The sequence below is a fragment of the Elephas maximus genome, chromosome 3 (genome assembly GCF_024166365.1).
Source record: "Elephas maximus indicus isolate mEleMax1 chromosome 3, mEleMax1 primary haplotype, whole genome shotgun sequence".
Classification (NCBI taxonomy): domain Eukaryota; kingdom Metazoa; phylum Chordata; class Mammalia; order Proboscidea; family Elephantidae; genus Elephas; species Elephas maximus.
Window position 1 is genome coordinate 110,302,544 of NC_064821.1, and position 25,173 is coordinate 110,327,716.

The 25,173-nt window shown below is 41.1% G+C and overlaps 1 protein-coding gene across 3 annotated transcripts in view; it reads left to right on the forward strand.

Annotated features, from left to right (window-relative positions):
* Positions 1–25,173, forward strand: part of CACHD1 (cache domain containing 1) — a 295,097-nt gene that overhangs the window by 194,517 nt on the left and 75,407 nt on the right. For all 3 annotated transcript variants that reach the window (XM_049879478.1, XM_049879479.1, XM_049879480.1), the window contains 3 exons: positions 18,633–18,759; positions 21,808–21,952; positions 22,776–22,992. In XM_049879478.1, the coding sequence (XP_049735435.1) occupies positions 18,633–18,759; positions 21,808–21,952; positions 22,776–22,992 (489 nt within the window). The remainder of the gene's footprint in view (positions 1–18,632; positions 18,760–21,807; positions 21,953–22,775; positions 22,993–25,173) is intronic.

The following is a 25,173-nucleotide window of genomic DNA, read 5'->3' on the forward strand; positions in this document are numbered from 1 at the left end:
ATGGTAGCTAACAACAACAGACATCTTGCTAGGCATTTGTCTTTGTGTTACTCTTCTTGCTCATCACACTAGCCTTGTAACTTAGGTCTCATTGTCCTCTTTTTATTGAAGGTGAAACTTGGCTTATATTTCATAGCTCAAAGGTATGTCTTGAATCCCATTTATTTTCTCCACAGGTACTGCCATAAATTTAGATCTTCATTGCCTTTCGAGAAGACTGACTAAAGTAGGAACCTCCTAAAAGATCTCCCTGCCTCTGTTCTCTTTTATCCAATGCACCTGGCACACCGTAGGATTTGAAAATACCTACTTCTGAAACTATTCTTCACAACTGATGGCTACCCTTTTCCTTAAAGACAAAAAAGGTGGAGGCCTTTCGACTCCATCTTCTACTTCTTCTCCTCCTTAAGCTCAAAGAATCACTTTACATCTTCAAAATCTCCATTCTATATCACCCCTCCTTGCTTTTGCTCATGTTATGAGCAATGCCTGCCTTCTCTGCCTTGTAAAATACTACATTTCTCAAGGGCTAACTTCTGTGTTATCTGCCTTGATCCTTTCAGGTAAGAATTCCTTGTCTGTTTTCTGGTAAACAGACTCTGAGATGGAGATTAACGGCCTGTGGAGAAAGAGAAGGAATCAGGATGGGCAGATGGAGAAGATGGGCTGTGATGCAGTCTCAGCAGAGGCCTCAGGCCACCCTAAGGGAGCTTGGAACCTCCGGTAGCCCTTCAGAGTTGTGTTCTCCCACACTGGGGCAAGGAGATGGACTTTTTTATGTCCCTGCATTGACCAGTCGTTAGTTTAGGCAGAGGGAGTAGTAACACTGAGCAAGGCTCTGGCTATCAGCATTTCAAGGTGTTGTAGAAGTATAAGTTCTTCATTTCACTGGATGGCACATCATAGTGTGTCTCCTACAACTCTTGTTTATTATGTTACTCTATGGCACATTCTTATTGTAGAATTTTAGTTTTCTTTTATAGGTATCTACTTGAGTCTCTGCTTCTTGAAGGTGGAAACTTTGTGTTTATTTTTGGTGTGCAGAGTGTTCAATCCAGTGCTTTGTCCTAACAGGTGCACAAAACCAACAAAAAACAAACCTGTTGCTGCCAAGTCGATTCCAACTCATAGCAATCCTATAGGACAGAGTAGAACTGCCCCACAGGGTTTCCAAGAAGCAGCTGGTGGATTCAAACTGCTGGCCTTTTGGTTAGCAGCCAAGCTCTTAACCAGTGTGCCACTAGGGCTCCAGTAAGCACACAGTAAAGGCTTATTGAATGAATGAGGCAATGAATGGATGACAGTGGAAACAAACAAACAAGGATTTTCTATGTGCTGTCTCCCCACTCCCCATTTTTATAATAGAATAACCGAGTTATTTGAAGAAACTTGTCCCTACGTGGTGCAAGATTAACGCACTCAGACGCTAACAGAAAGTTGGTGGCTCAAGTCCACCCAAGGCACCTCAAAAGAAAGCCTAGTGAACAAATGTGGGGTTCTCCGTGGGTTGGAGTTGACTTGGCAGAAGCTATTTTCTGCTGTTGTTTTTGTTATTGTTTATTTGTTTGTTTTTAAAGGACCTCAGTGAAAAAGAAATGTGGTTGTAGTTTCCTGTAAAGTAACACTGGTTTTCTTAGCCTAACAGCATATCAACACACATAAAAGTCCCAGGTACGTAGAGTGGCATAAGACTACAGACTCTACATTGCGTTAAACCGTGGTGAGTCCAAACACAAGGTACATAAGAAAAACAATCCATTGCATCTTAGTACCTCAAATCATCATACGATCATTTTATTTTTACCAGTGATACCAAGAACAAGTTTCAGCTTCATGTTATAGATGAGAAATAAGCCCAGAGAAGTTAACTGATCTACCCAAAGTCAACAGGAAATTCTTGGTATTGGTATGACTAAATATTAAGTATCCTGACTCATAGTCTAATGGCCTCCCTCAATAGACTTCTTAGGATGAAGAGATGTATTTTCATCACTCTATTCTGCCTCATGACTCTTTAAACTCTTTGTCTAAAACCAAACCTATAATCTCTGTACCTACCCAGACCTCTTCCTTGACTCATATTCCATCTGCCAATTAACAGCAATTTCATTATACCCGTTATCCAAGCTTGAGATTCAGAGTCAACCCTGACTCCTTACTGGTTCTCCCTCATAAAGAACTTCTCTCAAGTGCCAATTGTTGGTGGCTACTATGCCAGAGGAAACCCTGGTGGTGTAGTGGTTAAGTGCTACAGCTGCTAACCAAGAGGTCGGCAGTTCAAATCTGCCAGGCGCTCCTTGGAAACTCTATGGGGCAGTTCTACTCTGTCCTATAGGGTCGCTATGAGTCGGAATCGACTCGACGGCAGTGGGTTTAGTTTTTTTTTTTACTATGCCAGACACCAATATAATTAAGACAGACTTCCTACTCTCGAGGAGCTCACAGCCTAGTGTGTGAATGTGTGTTTTGGGGGGAGGGGGAGTGGGATGTGTGAAAGGATAGAGTGGAGGAGAAAAATCAAGAGGCAAGTACAATTACAATACAATGCTAAATGTTATAATGATAAAAATAAGCCTGGTATATTCTGGGTGCTCTGTAAAAAAAAAAAATACATATTCTCTGGCCCCAGCCCCAGTCTAGTGAATCAGACTTGGTAGAGCTTGAGAATCTGTATATTTAAAAAGCTAATATGATCACGAGGTTTGGGAATTCCATCTATGTTAACTCTCTATTACTCCTTCCATGGAGGTTTAGAGATCACCTTGGACCTTTGGATCCTCAGGGCATGGTCTACTAGAAAGGAAGAGGGTAGAATACTAGATCCCATACTGATTTGGATTGTTCAGCTTATTCCGGATCCTTTGAGTCCATTACCGTGCTATCTCAACTGAATCAAGATCAGAATTGACTGCTTCTTTTTGCACCATAAAATTAGTCTAGAATGGGCATGAAGTGCCCTGAACTTGAAACAGAACTGGAGATTTAAGGATGCCCTCTCCTTAGTATGGAAGCCTAGGTGGCATAGTGGTTAAGTGCTACAGCTGTTAACCAAAAGGTCGGCAGTTCAATTCCACCAGGCACTCCTTGGGAAATCTGTGGGCCAGCTCTACTCTATCCTGTAGGGTCACTGTTAGTCAGAATTGACTCAGTGGCAACAGATTTGGTTATAGGTTTCTCCTTAGTATTAGACTAAAGCAGACGCATGGAGACAGAAAGGAATCATTGAGCTGTCCTTTAGCTAGGATAGTAAGTGTGGTGGCAGAACCACCAGATTAGATGGTGTGGATCCCATTCAGTGCTCAGGGCTTAAGTCACCTTTCTCTTTCTGAGCCAGAATATGAGATAGTAATGTCTCTTTGGTCAACATCCACATTCTTGCTTTTACTAGTTATATGTATTTGGGGGAAATTAACCTCTCTTGGCTTTGGTTTCCTGAATAATAAAATCTACCTCATAGGGTTGCTTTAAGAATTAACTGAGATAATGTATGTATAAAGGACTTAGCAAAGTGCCTGGTACATGGTCAAGTACTCAATATGTCTACCATTCTAGAGCAGCATAAACAGTACCTGGGGGTCCTTGAAATATGACACCTTCCAGAACACATGGGAAAATGATATTCAGGTTATGGAAATTGGAGAGGTCTGATTGCGTGTGATGCTAGGAGTTTTGTTTGGAGTTCTCAGAATGTTCCCCCTCAAGTGTCTGCAATTGCACAGAATATTACTGAAGGTGCTGTGTAAATTCTGGTCTCTTTGGGAAGTATGTGTGTTTTTGTGTGTCTGCTCCTCTGTGTATTCAGAACAGCGCTTGTATTTAATATTTGGCAAACTGTAGGGGGCAGGCAGCTCTGAGTATTTTGCTGAATGGTGTTGGGCAGGCATCAGAAAGTACAGAGTACCTTGAGATGGGCGGCAACAAGCTTTCTATTAGAGTGTTTTCTTCTTGTCCCTGTGTCTGATGGATAATATTGTTGAGAAAAACAAAAATCACAGGCCAACTACAAGTGGTTTGTAATCCATCTCTTTCTCATTGCCCTAGTGGTTTAAGCATTAAAGTGGGCACGCACAAAGTTTGGGGACATGGTTGGTTTTGTTTTAACTGGAAAGGCTGATGACATAAGAACCAGTCAGATGTAGATGGTAGAGTTGGAAGGAAAATATTTGAGGGCTAGGGAGTCTGGGACCCATACGTTAGAATTATCCACTGTATGCAGACGGAGCTTGAGATTCCATAAATGAGTAGTAAAGAACTCCTAGAAAGGGGAAAGGCATTGTTTTTTTTTAGCTGCTTATCTGGCAACAGATTATATGCTGTGGTTAAAGAAAAATAAGCCCATGGCTATTACAGAATTTTTGGTATTCACTTAAAATTAGCATAGGAGCTGTAAGAGAGAAATACTTGCTTGTTGGAGGCCTTACACAAAGGGGGGTGATGGGACAGAGCTTGTCAGAAGACCTGTTTCCATTTTATGATATTTCATCGTAAGCATTTATCAACTACCTCCTGTATTCAAGAGCTTTACTTGTTGGGATGTCCTAGGGAAGAACATCCATGGATGGTGGTAAGTACTAGGTCAGATCTAAGAGCATGCATCCCCCTTTGCACCCTCTCACCTGTGTTCTTACTGCTGCATGAAGAAAGTCTTCCCTTGGTTTAGTATAAAGTATTCAGGACCAAAGGCAGAGATACAATTCCTATGTATTACCTGTACAGTTGGAGAAGGATTTGTCCTGAACTTGAGACCAAATACAAATGTTACCATTACACAGTCTGAAAAGTTGTAACAATGGACTTAAACATGGCAATGAATGTGAGGATGGTGCAGGACCAGACAACGTTTTGTTCTGTTATACATAAGGTCTCTATGAGTTGGAGCCAACTGGATGGCACCTAACAACAACACAGTGCCTTACACATAATCAGGACTCAATAAATATTTAAAACGGAAAAAGGGGGAAGAAAGCAACATGACTCAATTGATCTGTTGATCCAAGTTTTGCCTCCCTTGATCAGAGTTTTATAACAGTGGTCATACTTAAGTCACTTCTCTTGGCTTCAGTTTTCTCCTCTGTAAATGAGAGAGTAATTATATTGACTTTATAAAACCAATTGTGAAATTTCAAAATAACTAAAATGTCTAGAATAATGCCTGACCTGTTATTGATTTTTATCTAAATTCCGCCTCCGTACTTACTGATTAAAAAAAAAAAAAAAAAAATTTTTTTTTTTTTTACTTACTGATCAGAGCTCTGGTGGCACAGTGGGTAAGAGCTTGGCTGCTAATCAAAAGGTCGGCAGTTCAAATCCACCAGCCACTCCTTGGAAACCCTATGGGGCAGTTCTACTCTGTACTGTAGGGTCACTATGAGTCAGAATCAACTCAATGGCAATGGGTTTGTTTTTTGTTTGTGTGTTTGTTTTTAATTTCCTGATTGTCATCTGTTTGGCACCTTGGGAATTTTTAGTCAAGAGACAAGGTTTAGAGAAAGACGATTGGGCTGGCAACACCGTTGACCTTATCAATAATCTTTATCCAGATATCGTAGGGTTTCAGTGTTTGAACTTTTAGAAGCGTCTGTAATTGGTTATAAAATAGAGACGATACTTTCTTTAGAAGGAATATCTTTGTAACCTCCTGACCCTTCATGTAGCTGTTTAGAAGTGCACTTTCATAATAGTGGTCACCACAGACTTTCTCTGTAGTGAAACCTCCTTTGCTGCCAGATTTAAAATCCATATAAATGTTAAAAGCAGCAAGAGTTCATTGCCGCTTAGAGTAAGGATTTTTAACCTGGTGTCCACAGATCCCCCAAGGGGTAAATGGATACAATTCAGGGGTGTTGTGAACTTGATTTTAAATAAATGAATTAGATCTTTATTTTCACTAATCTCTAAGTCAGGTATAAATTAAGGTAAGAATCCACAGTATACTTGCCATACCAGTGACTTTGTCACCAAAGAAATCATAGCTGTTTTCATCTTACATAGTAGCTACTGAAGATGTTTTGAAATATTATTCATGCGTATGACTATTCCCCCCGCCAAGTGTCATTCAGTTTGTCGTACTGTGGGGGCTTGCATGTTCCTGTGATGCTGGAAGCCATGTCACCAATATTCGTATATCAGCAGGGTCGCCCATGGGAGACAGGTTTCAGCTGAGCTTCCACACTAAGACAGACTAGGAAAAAGGACCCGGGAGTCTACTTCTGAAAAGCATTAGCCAGTGAAAACCTTACGAAGAGCAGCAGAACATTGTCTGATATAGTGCTGGAAGGTGAACCCCCAGGGTGGAAGGCTCTCAAAAGATGACTGGGGAAGAGCTGCCTCCTCAAAGTAGAGTCGACCTTAATGATGTGGATGGAGTAAAGCTTTGGGGACCTTCATTTGCTGATATGGCACAACTCAAAATAAGAAAAAACAGCTGCAAGCATTGGAACCTGGAATGTACAAAGTATAGTCCAGGAAAATTGGAAATTGTAAAAAATGAAATGGAATGCATAAACATCGATATCCTAGGCATTAGTGAGCTGAAATGGACTGGTTTTGGCCATTTTGAATTGGACAATCATATGATCTACTATGCCAGGAATGACAACTTAAAGAGGAATGGCATTGCATTCATTGTCACGAAGAACATTTTGAGATCTATTCTCAAGTACAATGTTGCCAGTGATAGGATAATACTAGTACGCCTCCAAAGAAGGCCAGATAATACGACTATTATTCACATTTATGCACCAACCACTAAGGCCCCAGATGAAGAACTTGAAGATTTCTACGAGCTTTTGCAGTCTGAAATTGGTCGAACATGCAATCAGGATGCATTGATAAGTACCAGTGATTAGAACTTGGAAGTTGGAAATGAAGAAGGATCGGTAGTTGGAAAATATGGCCATGGTGATAGAAATGATGCCAGAGATCCCACAACAGAATTTTGCAAAACCAACAACTTCTTCATTGCAAATACTTTTTTTCACCAACAGAAACAGCAGTTATACATGTGGGCATCGCCAAAAGGAATACGCAGGAATCAAAACAACTGTATCTGTGGAAAGAGACAATGGAAAAGCTCAATATCATCAGTCAAAAAAAGGCCAGGGGCCCACTGTGGAACAGACCATCAGTTGGTCCTATCCAAGTTCAAGTTGAAACTGAAGAAAATTAGGACAAATTCATGAAAGCAAAAGTATGACCTTGAATATATCCTGCCTGAATTTAGAGACCATCTCAAGAATAGATTTGACGCATTGAACGCTAATGACCAAAGACCAGACAAGTTGTGGAATGACATCAGGGACATCATACACGAAGAATGCAAGAGGTCATTAAGAAGACAGGAAAGAAAGAAAAGACCAAAATGGATGTCAAAAGAGACTCTGAAACTTGCACTTTAACATCGAGCAGCTAAAGCAAAAGGTAGAAATGATGAAGTAGAAGAACTGAAGATTTCAAAAGGTGGCTCGAGAAGACAAAGTATTATTATAACATGTGCAAAGGGCTGGAGATAGAAAACCAAAAGGGAAGAACACGCTTGATGTTTCTCAAACTAAAAGAACTAAAGAAAAAATTCAAGCCACCAGTTCCAATAGTGAAGGATTCTACAGCGAAAATACTAAACGATGCAGGAAGCATCAAAAGAAGATGGAAGGAATACAGAGTCATTAAACCAAAAAGAATTAGTCGACGTTCAACCATTTCAAGAGGTAGCATATGATCAGGAACCAATGGTACTGGAGAAAGAAATCTGAGCTGTACTGAAGGCACTGGTGAAACACAAGGCTCCAGGAATTGACGAAATATCAGTTGAGATATTCCAACAAATGGATGGAGTGCTGGAAGTGCTCACTTGTCTATGCCAAGAAATTTGGAAGACAGCTACCTGGCCAACCGACTGGAAGAGATCCATATTTTTGCCTATTCCCAAGAAAGGTGATCCAACCGAATGTGGAAATCATCAAACAGTATCATTAATATCACACGTAAGCAAAATTTTGCTGAAGATCATTCAAAAGTAGATGCAGCAGTATATGGACAGGAAATTGCCAGAAATTTAGGCTGGGTTCAGAAGAGGATGTGGAACCAGTGATATCATTGCTGATGTCAGATGAATCTTAGCTGAAAGCAGAGTATACCAGAAAGATGTTTGCCTGTGTATTATTGACTATTCAAAGACATTCCACTGTGTGGATCATAACAAATTATGGATAACGTTGGGAAAGAATGAGAATTCCAGAACACTTAATTGTGCTCATGAGGAACTTGTACATAGATCAAGAGGCAGCTGTTCAGTCACAAGGGAATAATGTGTGGTTTAAAGTCAGGAAAAGTGTGCATCAGGGTTGTATCCTTTCACCATACCTATTCAACCTGTATGTTGAGCAAATAATCCGAGAAGCTGGATTGTATGAAGAAGAATGGGGCATCAGAATAGGTGAAAGACTCGTTAACAACCTGCATTATGCAGATGACACAGCCTAGCTTGCTGAAAGTGAAGAGGACTGGAAGCACTTCCTGATGAAGATCAAAGACTACAGTCTTCAGCATGGATTACACCTCAACATAAAGAAAACAAAAATCCTCACAACTGGACCAATCAGCATAATATATAACACATCATGATAAATGGAGAAAAGATTGAAATAGTCAAGGATTTCATTTTACTTAGATCTACAACCAACACCTATGGAAGCAGCAGTCAAGAAATTCAAAGACGCATGACATTGGATAAATCTGCTGCAAAAGATCTATTTATAGTGTTGAAAAGCAAAGCAGTCACCTGAAAGACTAGGGTGGGACTGACCTAAGCTATGGTGTGTTCAATCACATCATACACATGTGAAAACTGGGCAACGAATAAGGAAGACAGAAGAATTGATGCCTTTGAGTTGTGGTGTTGGTGAAGAATGTTAAATATACCATGGACTGCCAAAAGAGCAAACGAAGCTATCTTGGAAGAAGTACAACCAGAATGCTTCCTAGAAGCAAGGATGGCGACACTATGTCTTACATACTTTGGACATGTTGTCAGAAAACATCAGTCCCTGGAGAAGGACATCATGCTTGGTAAAGTACAGGGTCAACAAAAAGTAAGAGGAAGACCCTCAATGGAATGGATTGACACAGTGTCTGCAACAGCGGTCTCAAGCATAACAATGATTGTGGGAGGGGGACAGGACCGGGCAGTGTTTCGTTCTGTTGTACATAGGGTCGCTATGCATCGGAACTGACTCTGTGGCACCTAACAACGATAACACCATCACTATTTCCAAATTATGGAAGGCATTACACCAGCCACTAAGTCTTTCTTAATGCATACTAAGGCACATACATTGCTACAACTTTAAGTTTTAATATTTTGAAAACTTTCATAATAATGTGTTTTCTTTCTAATCTTTAATGTTTTATTTTTAGGCGTTGAAAGCATTCTGAGAAAGGTTCCATAGACTTGCCCAGGCTGCGAGGGTTCATGGTGTGGAATAGGTTAAGATCCTTGGGTTATGCCTTAGAGTTGGCTGGAGGAGAATTTGTCCTGATCTTGTAACCAAATACAAAGGTTACCATTACACAATCTGAAAACCCTGCATGTTCAGAAGCAAAATTTTCAGGATCAAACCCAACTTCCTCTGGCCACCCAGTGGTCTGCCCTACTTAAGGCAGAGCTTTATCCAAATAATCTAAAGCTGTTTTTTTTTTTTTTTTTAGTTAGGTATCATTTCTGCCTTTAAGAGCTTAGAGTGAAAGAGATTTTGTAGTTGTCCCCATAATTAACTTAATACTTCAGCACTGAAAACTCTTCCTTTTGTTGCTCTTGCTCATCAGAGATTATACCGAGCCATCTGTGATGACTCCAGGGTCTTTAACGGCTGATGTTAAGTTTTCTCCATCTTTCTTATCTAAACAGCACTTACCACTACTGTTTGTGTATTTTGTTTACATAGTCTTGGGGTCACTGTTAATCACCTCATAGTGCTAACTAACAGCTTCTAAGTCATCAGGAACCAATGGTGCTGCCCCCGCCCTTTTTTTCTTTCTTTCTTTCTTTTTTTTTTTTTCGTAAACCTGATCAGAATCAGTTGGAGGTTTGTTTTTTGCCTCTAGTCCTAAATCTGTGTGCTTCCTTCCTGTTGATCTTGGTTCCTATTGACCCTGGTTCTTATGGGTCTTTGGGAACACTTCGTCCAAATCTGTTACTTTACACATGTGGAAATTATGAAATGTCATGGGGCGCAGAGATGAAGAGTCTTGACCAATGTCATTGTTCACTTTTTTACTCAGCAAATATCGATTGAGTTGGTACTGAAGGCAGGCATGTGTTAAGCACTGGGAATCTGATGGTGAACAAAACTTACTTGGCTCCTGCTGTCTTGGAGCTTACAGCTCCTACAGGTGAGAGATGTTAAAGAAATAGCTACAAAAGTAAACACACAGGGTAGGGCACACAACAGAGAACCCTTGAGAGAGCAGTAGGATGCGGACCTCAAATTCTCATATAAAGACCAAACTTAATGGTCTGACTGAGACTAGAAGCACCCTGGAGGCCATGGCCCAGACCTTCTGTTAGCCCAAGACAGGAAACATTCCCAAAGCCAACTCTTCAGACAGGGATTGGACTGGACTATGGGATAGAAGATGATACTGGTGAAGAGTGAGCTTCTTGGATCAAGAAGACACATGGGACTATGTGGGCAGCTCCTGTCTGGAGGGGAGATGAGAGGGCAGAGGGAGTCAGAAGCTGGCTGAAAGTACACGAAAAGAGAGAATGGAGAGAAGGAGTATGCTGTCTCATAAGGGGAAAGCAACTAGGAGTATATAACAAGGTGTATATTAATTTTTGTATGAGAGACTGACTTGATTTGTAAGCTTTCTCTTAAAGCACAATAAAAATTTTTTTAAAAAAGAAGAGAAATACTCTGTGCGTTTTCTATCTGTTGATTGCTAAAGCTTTGAAGGCAGACACACTTAGATCCAAATCATGACTCTGCCATTGTGACCTTGAGCAAGTTAATTCTGCATCTGTAAAATGGGGATAAGATAACAAACGCATAAAGTAATGATGAACAGTGACACTATATATGAAGGTATTGTATGTTGCTCAGTACGTTTTGCTATTTTATCACCAACAGCATAGAAGACAGGTTTATCAAGGTATAATTGGCACCCCATAAACTGGGCATATTTAATGTACACAATTGATACATGTTGACCTGTGTATACACCAGTGAAACTATCATACCAGTAGGCTTTTTATCTATCTACTTACCTGTCTCTTTCTGTGTCATGTTGTATGGGCAACCTTTCTCTATCAAGGTGGTGGAATTGGGAGAAAGGAATGTTTATAATTTGAAAAAGTATGTCTGAAATTATCATTGCTTCTATATTTATTTAGTCACAGTGTCTAATTTATTTTTAATGGCGTCTGATGTTAGAGGAAGGTAAGATTGTAGAACTTATCAAACAAAGATACGGAAAAATGGTTGAGAAATAGTAATTCAGTGCAGATCTTCCCAACCTGTGCACCTCCGATATCAGTCCCACTGTTCTGAAGGTTGTATGCCTTGATGAAAAAATCTGGGAATCTTTGCTTTAGGGATTCAGAGGTGAATCAGATATAGATCTTGCATTCAAGGATCTTAGAATCTAGGAATGGAGGATCTAAAACTTACCCATAACAATGATTACACTAGATAGCAGTTGGTGGGGGTGGTTGTTTGCTGTTATCGAGTAGGCCCCTGACTCGTAGCAACCCCACACACATCAGAATGAACACTGCCCAGTTCTGTTCCGTGTTCATGATTGGTTGCAGAAGGGAGTTTTGTGATCCATAGAGTTTACATTGGCTGATTTTTTTTTTTTGGAAATAGATTGCCAGGCCTTTCTTTCTAGTCTCTTTTAGCATGGAAGCTCCCCTGAAACATGTTCAGCATCATAGCAACACACAAGTTTCTACTGACAGGCATGTGGTGGCTGCACAGAAGATTCATTGACTAGGAAGCAAACCCAGATCTCAGGCAGGAAGGTGAGAATTCTGCCGCTAAACTACCAGTACCTCAAGTGGGAAGAGATAAAAGGCTGGTGAATTTCAGAGGTTGCAGTAACTTCTAGCTTGAGGATAAGCTTCAGTGAGGAAAAAACCATTTACTGCCTAGGTGTGCAAAGCCATTGAGACAGATATTGACCCCGCCCATTAATAGCTTAAAGCCTCATGCTGTACATTATGGGTGACAGCTTGGGCGTCTGCCCAGGTTTTTCCTGGAAGGCTTCCAGCATTTCTGAGGAAAGAGTGAGTGTACAGGACCTTGTGTTTGGATACCAGCCCAAGTTATGGAGTGGCCAGAATACCTAACTGACTCGTATGAATGGGGGAAGCCCCCTCTGGGTTGCCTGCTTTGATAATAAGGCTCTCATTTTGCCTCCACATCTAGGTAAGGGAGGAGCCCGCTGGCGATGCACACCACATTGATTGATTATTCCTGGCCCCTGGGGTCCTCATTACCATCATATCCATCATCTTTCTGCTAGTACCAAATAATGGATAAATTTAATCAGATGCCAAAGGAGTCCTCAGCAGGAGAGTTTGGGAAACCCTCATACTGTGCTGTGGGCTGCAATGATCATAAGGAATGATCTTTTGTGGTGAGACTAAATGTATCATGCACTGTGTGAATTCTGATGTATTTTTAAAACATTCTTGCCCCCATTGGCTCTCATTTTAATAGTTTCACTGCAGCCTGTTTATTGTTACAGATGTTACTTTTAAATGAGGTCATTGAGCTTCCTTTTACTTCCAAAGGCAGTGTTTGCATTTTTAGTTAGGAGTTGGCAGGGCTGCCTGGAGAAAGTGCTAATGTGAGATTGAGGTTAAGGCTTCAGACACCCAGGAGACTAGGGCCAGAAAAAGCCTCTTCCCTGTTTACACTTACTCCCTTCAGCCCAGCGGCTCAAGGGAGCATGTGGTTGCCTCAATCCAGGTGATGAATGACCTTGATAAGGGCAAGTCACCTGGCAGAGTGGAGAGGGAACAGGCGTAGTCATAGACTGGCTGGGGTCCTAGGGCCCCTCTTGTCTGCTGTGAGATTCTTGGGCACATCAAAAAACCTCCCTGAACCTGTTTGCTCATCTGAAACTTAGAGCCTCTGGGTGGTGCAAATGGTTAACAACGTTCAGCTGCCAACTAAAAGGTTGGAGGTTCGAGTCCACCCAGAGGCACCTCAGAAGAAAGGCCTGGTGATTACTTCCAAAAGATCATCCATTGAAAACCATGTGGAGCACAGTTCTCCTCTGATGCACATGAGGTAGCGTGAGTCACAATCAGCCTGACAGCAACTGGTTTGCTGCTTTACTTGGGGAGAATCATTTTTACTCTTAGGATAATTGTGGAGATAAAAAAAAATATGCTATAGCTCCTTGGTATGTGTGTGTGGGGGTGTGGGTGTGGGTGGCAAATTGTTGAACGCATAAGGCATACTTTAAATCCTTTATGTACATTTTGCACGACTTTGATGCTTGCTAAAGTTTGGACTACCAACCAAATTCAGTTTGCTACTGATTTTGGTAAATAAACTTATATTGGGACACAGCCACAGTCATTCATTTATGTACGTCCATGGCTGCTTTCTCATATAACAGCACGGTTGAATAGTTGCCACAGAGATCGTATGGCCCAAAAAAGCCAAAAATATTTGCTTTCTGGCCCTTTATAGAAGAAGTTTACCACTCCCTGAGGCAGACTAAAGGAAAGTTTCTATGAAGATATCCGGGTATTTAAACTATTAAGGAATAGAAGAGGAGGGGAAATTTTAAATTGTTTCCGTATGGGGCCTACCCCATTCTGATTTCATTCAAACCTCTGTAACATTAGTGCATGTTATTAGATTTGTTTGTTGAGGTGAGAACTAAATGACATGTGTGGAAGCATTAACACAGGACTTGGCACTTAAAAATGCCTGGCAAATGTCTGTTTGAGTAGATTGTACATTTTCCTGATTAGACCTTGACCCAGGCATACCATGTCTGGCCCTGGGCATATGTTCCTGGAAATGGACAAACTGACAGAGAAAACACTTTGTGGTACTTTCATGGCATAGTGACTATGTTGTCCCAGCATTTTCTGTTTTGTAAGTCATTGTTAATGGTTAGCATAAAATTAGAGGTTCATCTTTGCTTCCTTCTTTGAAATTGGTCCATGGCTGGTAAAAGCCACCACTAGAGCGAGATATAAAGATGAAACTGACATTTTAGTATCCATCACAGATGGGTTTTTATGTTTTTATTGTTAATTCAATGTTTTCCACATGTACAATATAGTGATACCAGTTATATTAATCACATTGTGTAACGATCACCAATACTTGTTGCCAAATTTCCCATCTCCATGAACAGAAACTTGTCACTTCCTAAATAATGACTCTCCCTTTCTTCTTCTCTCTCCCCTATGCTAACCACTAATAAAACTCTGGTCCCTATACCTTTGCCTGTCCTAGATATTTCATATAAGTGAGATCATGCAATATTATGACTTTAATAATTGACTTGTTTTACTCAGTGTCATGTTTTTAAGGCTTATCCGTGTTTTAGCACGTATCAAACCTTCATATGTCTTTATGGCTGAGCATTATTCCATCGTATGTATCTACCACATTTTGTTCCATCATGTATTTTCAGCATTGACTTTTTTTTTTAATTTGTGAAAATATTTGCCATGGCTCAGAAAGTCTTCAAAAAACATATTGTTATGGCAAAAAGACTTCTGCATAGTAAATAAAACTTCAAAAAATATGAGCCTCACTCAGAAGGAGAAAGAGACAGGAGCCAAACAGACCTTCACTCTGCATTTCACCCAACACAAAAACACAAGGCAGCAGCAAATGACATGCATCTACCTACACTGTCCTCTGATGAGTTACAGAGAGGAGCTTGGCCTCGGGCCTTCTGTCTTGCTAAGCTGACATTTCTGGTAGTGACTCCACCGAAAGCTCTCACTCCCCTGCCCTTATGCATTGGTTGCATCTTGGGAGGTGGTTATATTCTAGCCACGTCCCCAAATAGTAAAATCCCACTGTAGTGTACACGTATAACCTAGCATAGTGCCTAGTAGGTCGTAGGCACTCATTCAGTACATATTCACAACCCCTTATTAGGACAACAGGTAGAACTTCTCTAACTTAAAAATTTCACAGCCAACCTCTGTACCTCATCCAAGTCCTTAATCAGACACTGTGATAATTATTAAACGGTTCAGTGGGTATTTCTGACCTCCCTCATTAGTCTGTAAGTCTGTAGGTAAGATTTTATCTTTTTGATCTCTTTACTCCTGCCCCATAAAAGAATTTTCTGCACATTGGAGGCCAAGAACAAGCGAAGAAAAGTTGAGCAAAGCCAAGTGGGTAGTCAGGGCAATAGGAGGTAGATGCAGACACAATGGACCAGAAACAGCAGGGCTTTAAACCTGAAACAAGGGCTGTCTGTCTCAAATAGGAATTCAACTCAGCCAAGGTAATGAGTCACTGTGATAGGCCAGTCACTATCCTGGATGCTAAGGAGACGGAATAGGCTTGTGTCTTTTTCTCCCAGAGTTCATGACCATCTAAGGGAAGGGAGATAGGCACATGTCTAACTGGCACCACACATTCTGACTTCCCAGGGTTCTATCGATCCTGACCCAGAGATATCGGTGTAGGTTGTAGCGTGGCTCGCAACAACACCCGCAGTTTGGAAATGTAATCCCTGACACTGAGTGCTGTATAAAAACATATTTTAATATGTCCACCCTTCATATTTGGGGCAGGAGGATTTGGTGGGAAGTACAGTAGAGTCAGAAGAGAGCTATGTTTGAGGTCTGACTTTACCACCTACTAATGGTGGATTCATTTGGTCAAACAATATTAACTGGGCACTCACAGTGCCATGCATTGTTCTAGGCTCTACGGCAACAAGGCCACATTTCTGTTTGCAGGGACCTTAGTTTCTAATGGAGTGGGAGAGACTGGTATTAAACAAATAAACAAGGTTACTTCAGATGGTGGTAAGTTCTATGAAGAAAAAATAAAACAAGGCGATGTTATGAAATGTCATTTAACTAATTTGAGCTTCAGTGTCCTCACTTGCAAAACGTAGATAAGGTTTTGTATAAATTAAGTGAAATATTTTGGATGAAAGCCCTTTGTCAGTAGTGAAAGATCATTGTCAGAGTCACATCTCAGCCTTATAGTCACTGAAACAAGTCCTTGATTGGCCATGTGGGCATACATGCATTGTTGTTGTTGTTGTTGTTGTTAGGTGCCATAAAGTCGGTTCCGACTTATAGCTACCCTATATACAACAGAATGAAACACTGCCTGATCCTTTGCTATCCTCACAATCATTGTTATACTTGACCCCATTGTTACAGCCGCTCTATCAGTCCATCTAGTTGAAGGTCTTCCTCTTTTTCGCCGGCCCTTTTACCAAGCATAATGTCCTTCTCCAGGGACTGGAACCTCTTGATAACATGTTCAAAGTACTTGAAATGAAGTCTTGCCATCCTTGCTTCCAAAGAGCATTATGGCTGTACTTCTGCCAAGATATATTTGTTCATTCTTCTGGCAGTCCGTGGTATATTCGGTATCCTTTGCCAACATCATAACTCAAAGGCATCAATTCTTCTTCAGTTTTCCTTGTTCATTGTCCAGCTTTCACGTGCATATGAGATGATATAAAGTACTACAGCTTGAGTTAGACTCACCTTAGTCCTCAAAGTGACATCTTTGCTTTTTAACACTTTCAAGTGGTCTTTTGCAGCAGATTTGCCCGATGCAAAATACATCATTTGATTTCTTGACTGCTACTTCAAGGGCATTGATTGTGGATCCAAGTGAAATGAAGTGCTTTACAATTTCAACACATATAAACATATTGATATAATAATACATATTATTCTGTATTTTAAGAGCCCAGCTCATTGCCATTGAGTTGATTTCAACTCACGGCAACCCCACATGTTTCATAGAACTGCACTCCATAGGATTTTCAGTGGCTGGAGGGTAGTCCCTGGGTGGTGCAAACAGTTGAGTGCTAGGCTACTAACTGAAAGACTGTCAGTTAAAACCCACCCAGAGGTGCCTCGGAAGAAAGGCCTGGCAATCTGCTTCCCAAAATTCTCAACCATGAAAACCCTATGGAGCTTAGTTCTACCCTGAAACTCATGGGGTCACCGTGAATCAGAATCAACTCGTTGGCAACTTGATGTGTTTTATTTTTTAATCTTACAGAATTAGATCACCAGGCCTTTCTTCCAAGGCACCTGTGGTTGGGTTTGAGCTGCCAACCTTTCAGCTAGTAGCTGAGAGCAAGCCATTTGTACCACCCAGAACCCGTTGCCATTGAGCTGATTCGGAATCATAGCAATCCTATAGTACAGAATAGAACTGCCCCATAGAGTTTCCAAGGCTGTATATCTTTATAGAAGCAGACTGCTACATCTTTCTCCGCACCACCCAGGAACCTTTTAGTGTGTATTGAACATATATATTTTTTCAAATATACCTCATGCCTTCCTTTGTTACTGCCTTTGCTCACACTCCTCCATCTGTTGAATTGCTCTGTCCTCCATTTCCATCTGTGTAATAATTCTGCTAGTATATCAGTTATTGCATTAGGACTTTTTTCTTACGTTTCTTTGTATATCTTGCATCCTGCAAGCAGTACCCTATACACACTATATATATAATAAAAAACTGAGTTGTGGAACAGAGTGAAAGGGCTTAAGAGTTCAGACAAGGGAGAGAACTGTGATTTCAGGAGAGGGTAAGAAAGATGTCATGGAGGTTGTGGGACAAGATTGCACAAACAAGGTGGCGGACCCTTGGGCCCGAGGGAGTGACAGATGCAGATAAACAGAAGGGAGGTGATGTGTGCTGAAGGAGGGCATAGAAGCCAGGCACACCCAGCCTTGAATTCCAACTCGGTCATACTGGTAGGACACTTCAGACAATTGATTAAGCTGTCAGAGTATATCTTCTCAACTCCCAAGTACAGGTAATAATGCCACCTCCAGCCTAAGGTTATTGTGAGGATCGAATGAGATAATATGTGAAAAGTCTTTATCCCAATGCCTGGCAATATGAATCATTCCATTAGTAGCAGCTGTTACGGAACTATGGTAGTTCTGGTATTTCAAGAGTCAACTGTGCCGTTTCTGTCATTGTGAAGTGACATAGTGAAGTGAAGGCAAAGTCACAGGTCTAGTCCCTCTGGAGACTAGTCCTATTAACAAGACTATTTCCAAAGTTGGAAAAGGTACCCCAAGCCAACAAGTGCACCCCTGACCCAACAGAGGAAATGAAGTGAGGGGACTGATTAATGCAAATGAATCACTCATGCTGGAAAAATAATCCAGGACATAAAGTATTAATTTACTATGTTAAGAACGATAGTGTCACTTGACCGAAACATTACATTTTTATGCATGGGGTACTTTTAAGGGAAAGAGAAAAATATAGAAAATTTAGAAACTTTATAGAAAATTTATAACCTTCTATCTAGCAGGATTTCTTCATACTACAAGCAGTTTATGCAAAACAGATGCCTGAGTAGCGGTGCCTGTGTGCACCTGTGGGTTTGGTGGTTATATTTCATTTTCCCCACTCTTGCAGTTCTTGCAGACAACCTGAAATCCAATCCTGGAATCAAGTGGCAGTATTTCAGCTCAGAAGAAGGAATTTTCACTGTTTTCCCAGCACACAAGTTCCGGTGTAAGGGCAGCTATGAGCATCGTAGTAGGTACGTTGACTTGCTTGCTAAAGTCTTAATAATTGCATAAGAGGGTTCCGTATGCTGCTAAACAAAGGGTCGGCAGTTCGAATCCACCAGGTGCTCCTTAGAATCCCTATGGGACAGTTCTACCCTGTCCTATAGGGTCGCTACGGGTCAGAATCGACTCAACGGCAGTGGGTTTGGTTTTCTTTTGGGTATGCAATACAGACTCCTACTACAGAGGCTCTGCCTCTAAACTGTGTATTCAGAAATTTGTCCTACCCTTGTTCTGAAGTGATTGCACTGTTTAACATATGTGGATGTAGAAATGCAGGGAAGGGCAAATGATACAGTCTAGAGCTTTTCTAGAACTATCTATCAAGCCAAATAAAACTGGGTGTTTGCTAAAGAAATTAAGCCATTTGAAGCACCAAAATTGTTTTGAGCTTCAGATATTTTTTTTTTTTTGAGACATAAACGATGGTTTTTCTTCTCCCTAGTACATCCCTGGAGGATTTTATAATGTATCTCAGCGTAGATTGAGTTTGTGACTCTCAACTTCTCTTTCTATGTGCTTTTCCATACTTCTGAAATTTTACATGTAAATCTCAGCTAGCTATATGTTTTAGAGTTGTCCAGAAAGCGTTGCATTAAAGATCACTAACATCCTGTTTTTCTCATGGAAGTGACATGAGGTTGTACCACTTAGCCAGAAGGGCAGTAAGGGTGAGATAATTTGTATGACAAGACATCAATTTACAGAACTCCCGAGGCAAAGATAGTCTTCTTTTGAATCCCAGTAGTTCCCTCTTTGCAGTGTCAGATGTTTGATACCAGAACACCTGGAGCTAGCACAAGGTGCCCACTTGTCATGCCTTTAGTTGGAGTCTAAATTAACCATCACTTTAGCTTCCTTTCATGTTTAATTGTGTCTAGGATTTTCCCCAAGGAAAACACTTTTTCTGTGCTTTTCATAGGAAGACTTTTTTTTGGCCGTGTAGTTTCTTCAGCTTCTCTCCTAAACATCTAGGTGAACACTTGGGCGTCCTAGAAGCTGGGCCAGAAGTCATGGCCTTGGTGTTCTAGTTTGGCTCCTCTGTCACTAGAGCAAAAGAGATACCATGAATCGTCTACTTCTTAATTTGCGACTAAGAAGATAGATGAAATGTCATGCTTCTTTTAATGAATTACCTGTGAGGGTCAGTCCAAAAGGAAAAGCAGGACCTTGTCGCAAATCTGCACTCACCTACACCAGATCACTTGGAAGGTTTTCATATACCTCCACCCTAAACCTATGTTAAGTCAACTCTCAAACCTCTCTTCACTAGGCCGTGTAATCCACGTTCCTCTCTTCATAGAGTGCTGTTACCGTCTCTTTACTTGTCGTAACTGCTTTCGTCTGATGCTTTTGCAAGTTCTCTACATCACTTTGAGGTTGAGGAGTGGGTAAAGACCACTTGCCAGTCCATACAGTTAGTGTTACTGTTTATATATACCTCACCAAAGCAGTTTCAACAATAGAGTATTGCAATGCTAGCATATATTGTGCTTTTCATTTGGAAGTGTGTCGATTTAAAGCAAATCCTTTCACCTACCTTATGGTGACGTTCAGGGACTGAAATGTTAATATTAGACATAATTGTCAGCCTTCAGATGCTTTGATTTCCTTCTTTTCTGTTCTGTCTTTGATTTCTGTAGCACTTCTCCTGGATTCTTTTTATCCTATTTTTCTGTTGGCTCAATGATACCGACTAATGATATTAGAGTGGTACTTCAGTATGGGTGCAGGATTTTTTGGCTTGAGAACAATTAGTATAAATTCAGCCAAGTTTTGAATTTTGTTGGTACTTTGCCTACTTTTCTTAATTTGTGCCCGGCTTTTGTGGCTCAACTGGCATCTAACGTTTCACAGAGAAATCTAGCATTTTAGGGATGTCGGTAAAGGAGAGAATTCTCTTGAGGCTGATTTGCTTTCTTAAGCTCCCCCTAATTTGTTCCAGCTTTAAAACTGTGAACAGAGACCTCATTAAACATCTTGTCACAAACCCCCCTGCTCTGCACGTTAGCAGAAGGCTGCTTTGATGGGAGGCATTTCTCCTTTGCAGTTTTTTCCTCCGCCTCCTTTTTTTTTTTTAATGTTGGCAAACAAAAACCTGGCAAGAATAGTGGCTATGACAGGCTTGTATAAATTTTGATGACACTGCTTTAAATGTTTAGATAAGGGGCCCTTTGGCAGCTGACCTATGTGAATTTGTTTAGTGCAGAAGGGAAAAGGCCCTCTTAGCAATTACCTTTGTCCAGAGAGAGGTAAACCAAATCTGCTATGTAAAACATGCTCACAGGTTGTTGTTGTTATTAGCTGTGTCCAGTCAGTCCGTGACTCATGGCACCCCATACACAATGGAGCAAAACACTTCCCAGTCCTGTACCAGCCCCATGATTGGTTGTGGATTGGACTATCGTGATCCATAAGGTTTTCATTGGCTGGTTTTCCGAGATGGATCGTCAGGCCTTTCCTCTGAGTCCGTCTTAGCCTGGATGCTTCGCTGAAACCTGTTCAGCATCATAGTGACATGCAAGCCTCCACTGACAGGCAGGAGGGGGCTGTGCATGGCTGTTTCAATGCCAGCAGAGCCCTGCTCCTTAGCTCCCGGCACTGGCAAGTGGGCCATTTTCTCCTTTGTGCACTGTCTGTACAGCCCAAGGGGCTACCAGTTCTTTTTCCTGTAGTGAAATAGGATATGTAACAGTGAGCAGCATCATCATAGCTGAGAGAGTTGACTTTTGAGTGTGCCGAAAAAGCCAGCCTCCCAAGGAGTTTATTTCTTAAAAACATACCCTCATTGCTTTAATCTTTAGAAGACATAAGTTACTGATCTCTGTTCTGCAGATACCCATTGTTGTTATGAGATGTTGTTTTCAAAGCACCAATATGGTTTCTCCCTCCACGCTGATCTCTTCATGCTTGTGCTGCCCCTAGTAAAACACGTGAACACCTTTAGTGTGCACAACTGTGTTAAGGTGAAACCTTCTGCCTGAACCACAGTGACCCTAGCTAGCTTCTCCCCCATCTAGACCCATCTACGTCTCCACAGTCCGGCCTCAGTCGAAGCACATAGTAGTGATCCTGGACCACGGGGCTTCTGTCACGGACACTCAGCTTCAGATTGCCAAGGACGCTGCCCAGGTCATCCTCAGCGCCATCGATGAACACGATAAGGTGACCGTTGTCCCAGTGACCCCTGTGGCATTGGGTCCTCCCTGAACGCCTTTTATTACCTATTTAATATTTTATTCTTGTTTCTTTTTGACCCATGTTTAAAATGACTTTGGGAAAGGAAAATGGTTTAGTTTTTATTCTAATGTTTGAGGAAGCAGTGGACAACCACCTCCAGTCTTCCACTGCCTTTATGGCTCCTGCTAAGGCCTTCTGTACTAAGCCATGACTTTCATACTGCAATTTATGCTGAGGAAAAGGGTGAGGGATTTAGATGTTGGTGGGTGACTGAACTTTATCTCAGGATTGATGGAAGAGGAAAGAGAAGGGAAGGGTCTGAGGTTTACTAATCTCCAGGACAGCTCAGAGATAGGTGTGTTTACAGCTAACAGTAATCTATTGCCTGTAGACATTTTCCCCTTTATCATTTTGACTTTTCCAATTCCAAAGGTTTTACTCACTAATCCTTTTGTTTAAAACACTCCATGCCCCGACTTCCACCCCCAGTTTGAAAATCAAGATGGTTAGTATGTATACTTGCTAAGATTTTTCTCTGCGTGGAATTTTTTTTCTTGTTTTTTAAAATGTTGTATGTGAGCACCATACTGCTGATTTCATCTTGTAACAAATACCAGACTCTAGGATTTTTCCTCCTTTTTCAGCCCTTACTAATCTTTTTCAAATTTGATAGATTTATGCCTCAGGCATTTATTTTTAAACTCCCAGAAAATGTTCTGTAGCCTGTCTCACTCTTTGGGCACTTCTGGAATGTAAAAAAAAAAAACTTAAAATGGTGGGATAACAAGTCTCTTTTTCTTTTTTCAAGATTTCCGTGTTGACTGTGGCAGACACCGTCAGGACTTGCTCGCTTGACCAGTGCTATAAGACATTCCTGTCTCCAGCCACCAGTGAGACAAAAAGGAAAATGTCCACCTTCGTTAGCAATGTCAAGTCTTCTGACAGTCCCACCCAACACGCAGTGGGATTCCAAAAGGCATTCCAGCTGATTCGAAGCACAAACAATAACACAAAATTCCAAGCAAGTAAGAGAATTCTCTCAGAGCACTTGTAAGCATAATAAATAAAAATAGTTATAAAAGCATATTGTAAATGGACGACATAGTATGTTTAAAGAGTTTTTTTTTTTTTTTTTAGTGAATTTAGGATCAAATTTTCATGTGCTGTGGTAATGGCCTTCTAATCTTACAGATTTTCTTTTCTAATCAAAGGTGCACAGTCTGCCTGATTTCTTCACTCCTCTTCCTTCTCCTTTATTAAGAACATACTCCCATTTATTTCCCAGGGGGCTATCCACATCCTTTTTAATGCTAATTGTCAGCCTTGCCTCCTCATTGACTTGGAGTGGATGTCGGGTGTATGCATGTGCACATAAACGAGGAAGTTGGAATCCTTTCCTTGATCCTTCCTTCTTCTAACCAGCTGTTATTTAGATGAGCATGGCCCTTCAAACGTACAAAGGCACTCTAATTTAATTTTCATGTATTAAAGAAAATCTGGAATTGGAATGCATGCTAGAGTAAAGGATATTTGAAATGGACTCATACTTTGAAATTACTGAAAGGAATCTATATGTCATTTTCCCTTTCATATTCCAAAATCTGTTTGTAGTTGGGGTCCCCCCCCCTAAAATGAATGTATCCTATTGAGATAAATTTTAAGAATCCATTTTCAGGCTCTTTAATGTGCTGCATTAAGATGGACACAGCGTTGGTAAAAACCCAAGCACAATGCCTGGCTCATGATGGGCCCTCAAGAAGGAAGAGACAGTAATTATTACAACTAATGATGATAGGTGGTGAATTAGTTGTCGGTTCCAGCATGCAAATTACTACAAACGTAGCTGCTTAAAATAACATAGTTTTATTATCGCACAGTTTCTGTGGGTCAGGAGTTCAAATACAGCTTAGCTGGATCCTTTGTTCAGGGTCTCACAAGGCTGTAATTAAGGTGTCAGCCAGGACTATGGTCTCATCTGAGGCTAAAGACTCTCTTCCAAGGTCACATGATTGTTGGCAGAATTCATTCCCTTGCAGCTCTAGAACTCATATCAGCCTGCTTCTTCAATGCCAGCGGGAGAACATCTCTTTCCCTTTGAGTCTCTGCCTACAGGGAATATTTGGACCCTCTTTTAAAGAGCTTACCTTATTAGTTCAAGCCCACTACCATGGACTGAATTTTGTCCCCCCAAAATATGTGTCAACTTGGTTAGGCCATGATTCCCACCATTGTGTGGTTGTCCTCCATTTTGTGATTGCAATTTTATGTTAAAGAAGATTAGGGTAGAATTGTAACACCCTTACCCAGGTCACATCTCTGATCCACTGTAGAAGGAGTTTCCCTGGGGTGTGGCCTGCACCACCTTTTATCTCTCAAGAGATAAAAAGGAAAGGGAAGCAAGCGGAGAGGGGGTACCTCATACCACCAAGAAAGAAGCACCAGTAGAGCACGTCCTTTGGACCCAGGGTTCCTGTATGGAGAAGCTCCTAGTCCTGTGAAGACTGACGACAAGAACCTTCCTCCAGAGCAGATGGAGAGAGAAAGCCTTCCCCTGGAGCTCACACCTTGAATTTGGACTTCTAGCCTACTAGACTGTGAGAAAATAAATTTATCTTTGTAAAAGCCATTCATTTGTGGTATTTCTGTTATAGCAGCACTAGATGACTAAGACACCCACCCAGGATTATCTTCCTTTTGATTAACTCAGAAGTCAACTGCTTAGGGACCTTAATTATACCTGCAAAATTCCTTTGCCATATAATGTAGCACAGTCATGGGGGTGATGTCCCATCACCTTTGCCATTTTTATTGGTTAGATGCAAGCTACAGCTCTTTCCCACATTCAGAAGGAGAGTATACAAAGGTGTAACTCATTGGGTTCATCTTAGAATTCTGCCTACCAGTGATGCCAATAGCCAGCTGTTCACACAGTCCAGTGTTACAAGATGGCCGAGTACAAAGTTGCCCATGATTAAGTGAGGCCAGGGAATAAGGCTGACTTCTCAAGTATTCAGTGCATATTGGCTAGTTTGCCAGTTTTACAAGCCAGTGGCCATTTACCTCTCAGAGCTCATTACTAGATGTGCCCTTTCCACTTGATTGAGTCATTAAGCCATCTTTGGGGCTTAAACCCAATTTTGATTATTATACCATCAAAAAGATGGAGAGAAATGCTAGATCAGCAGTTGTAAGCTCAGATACCTACA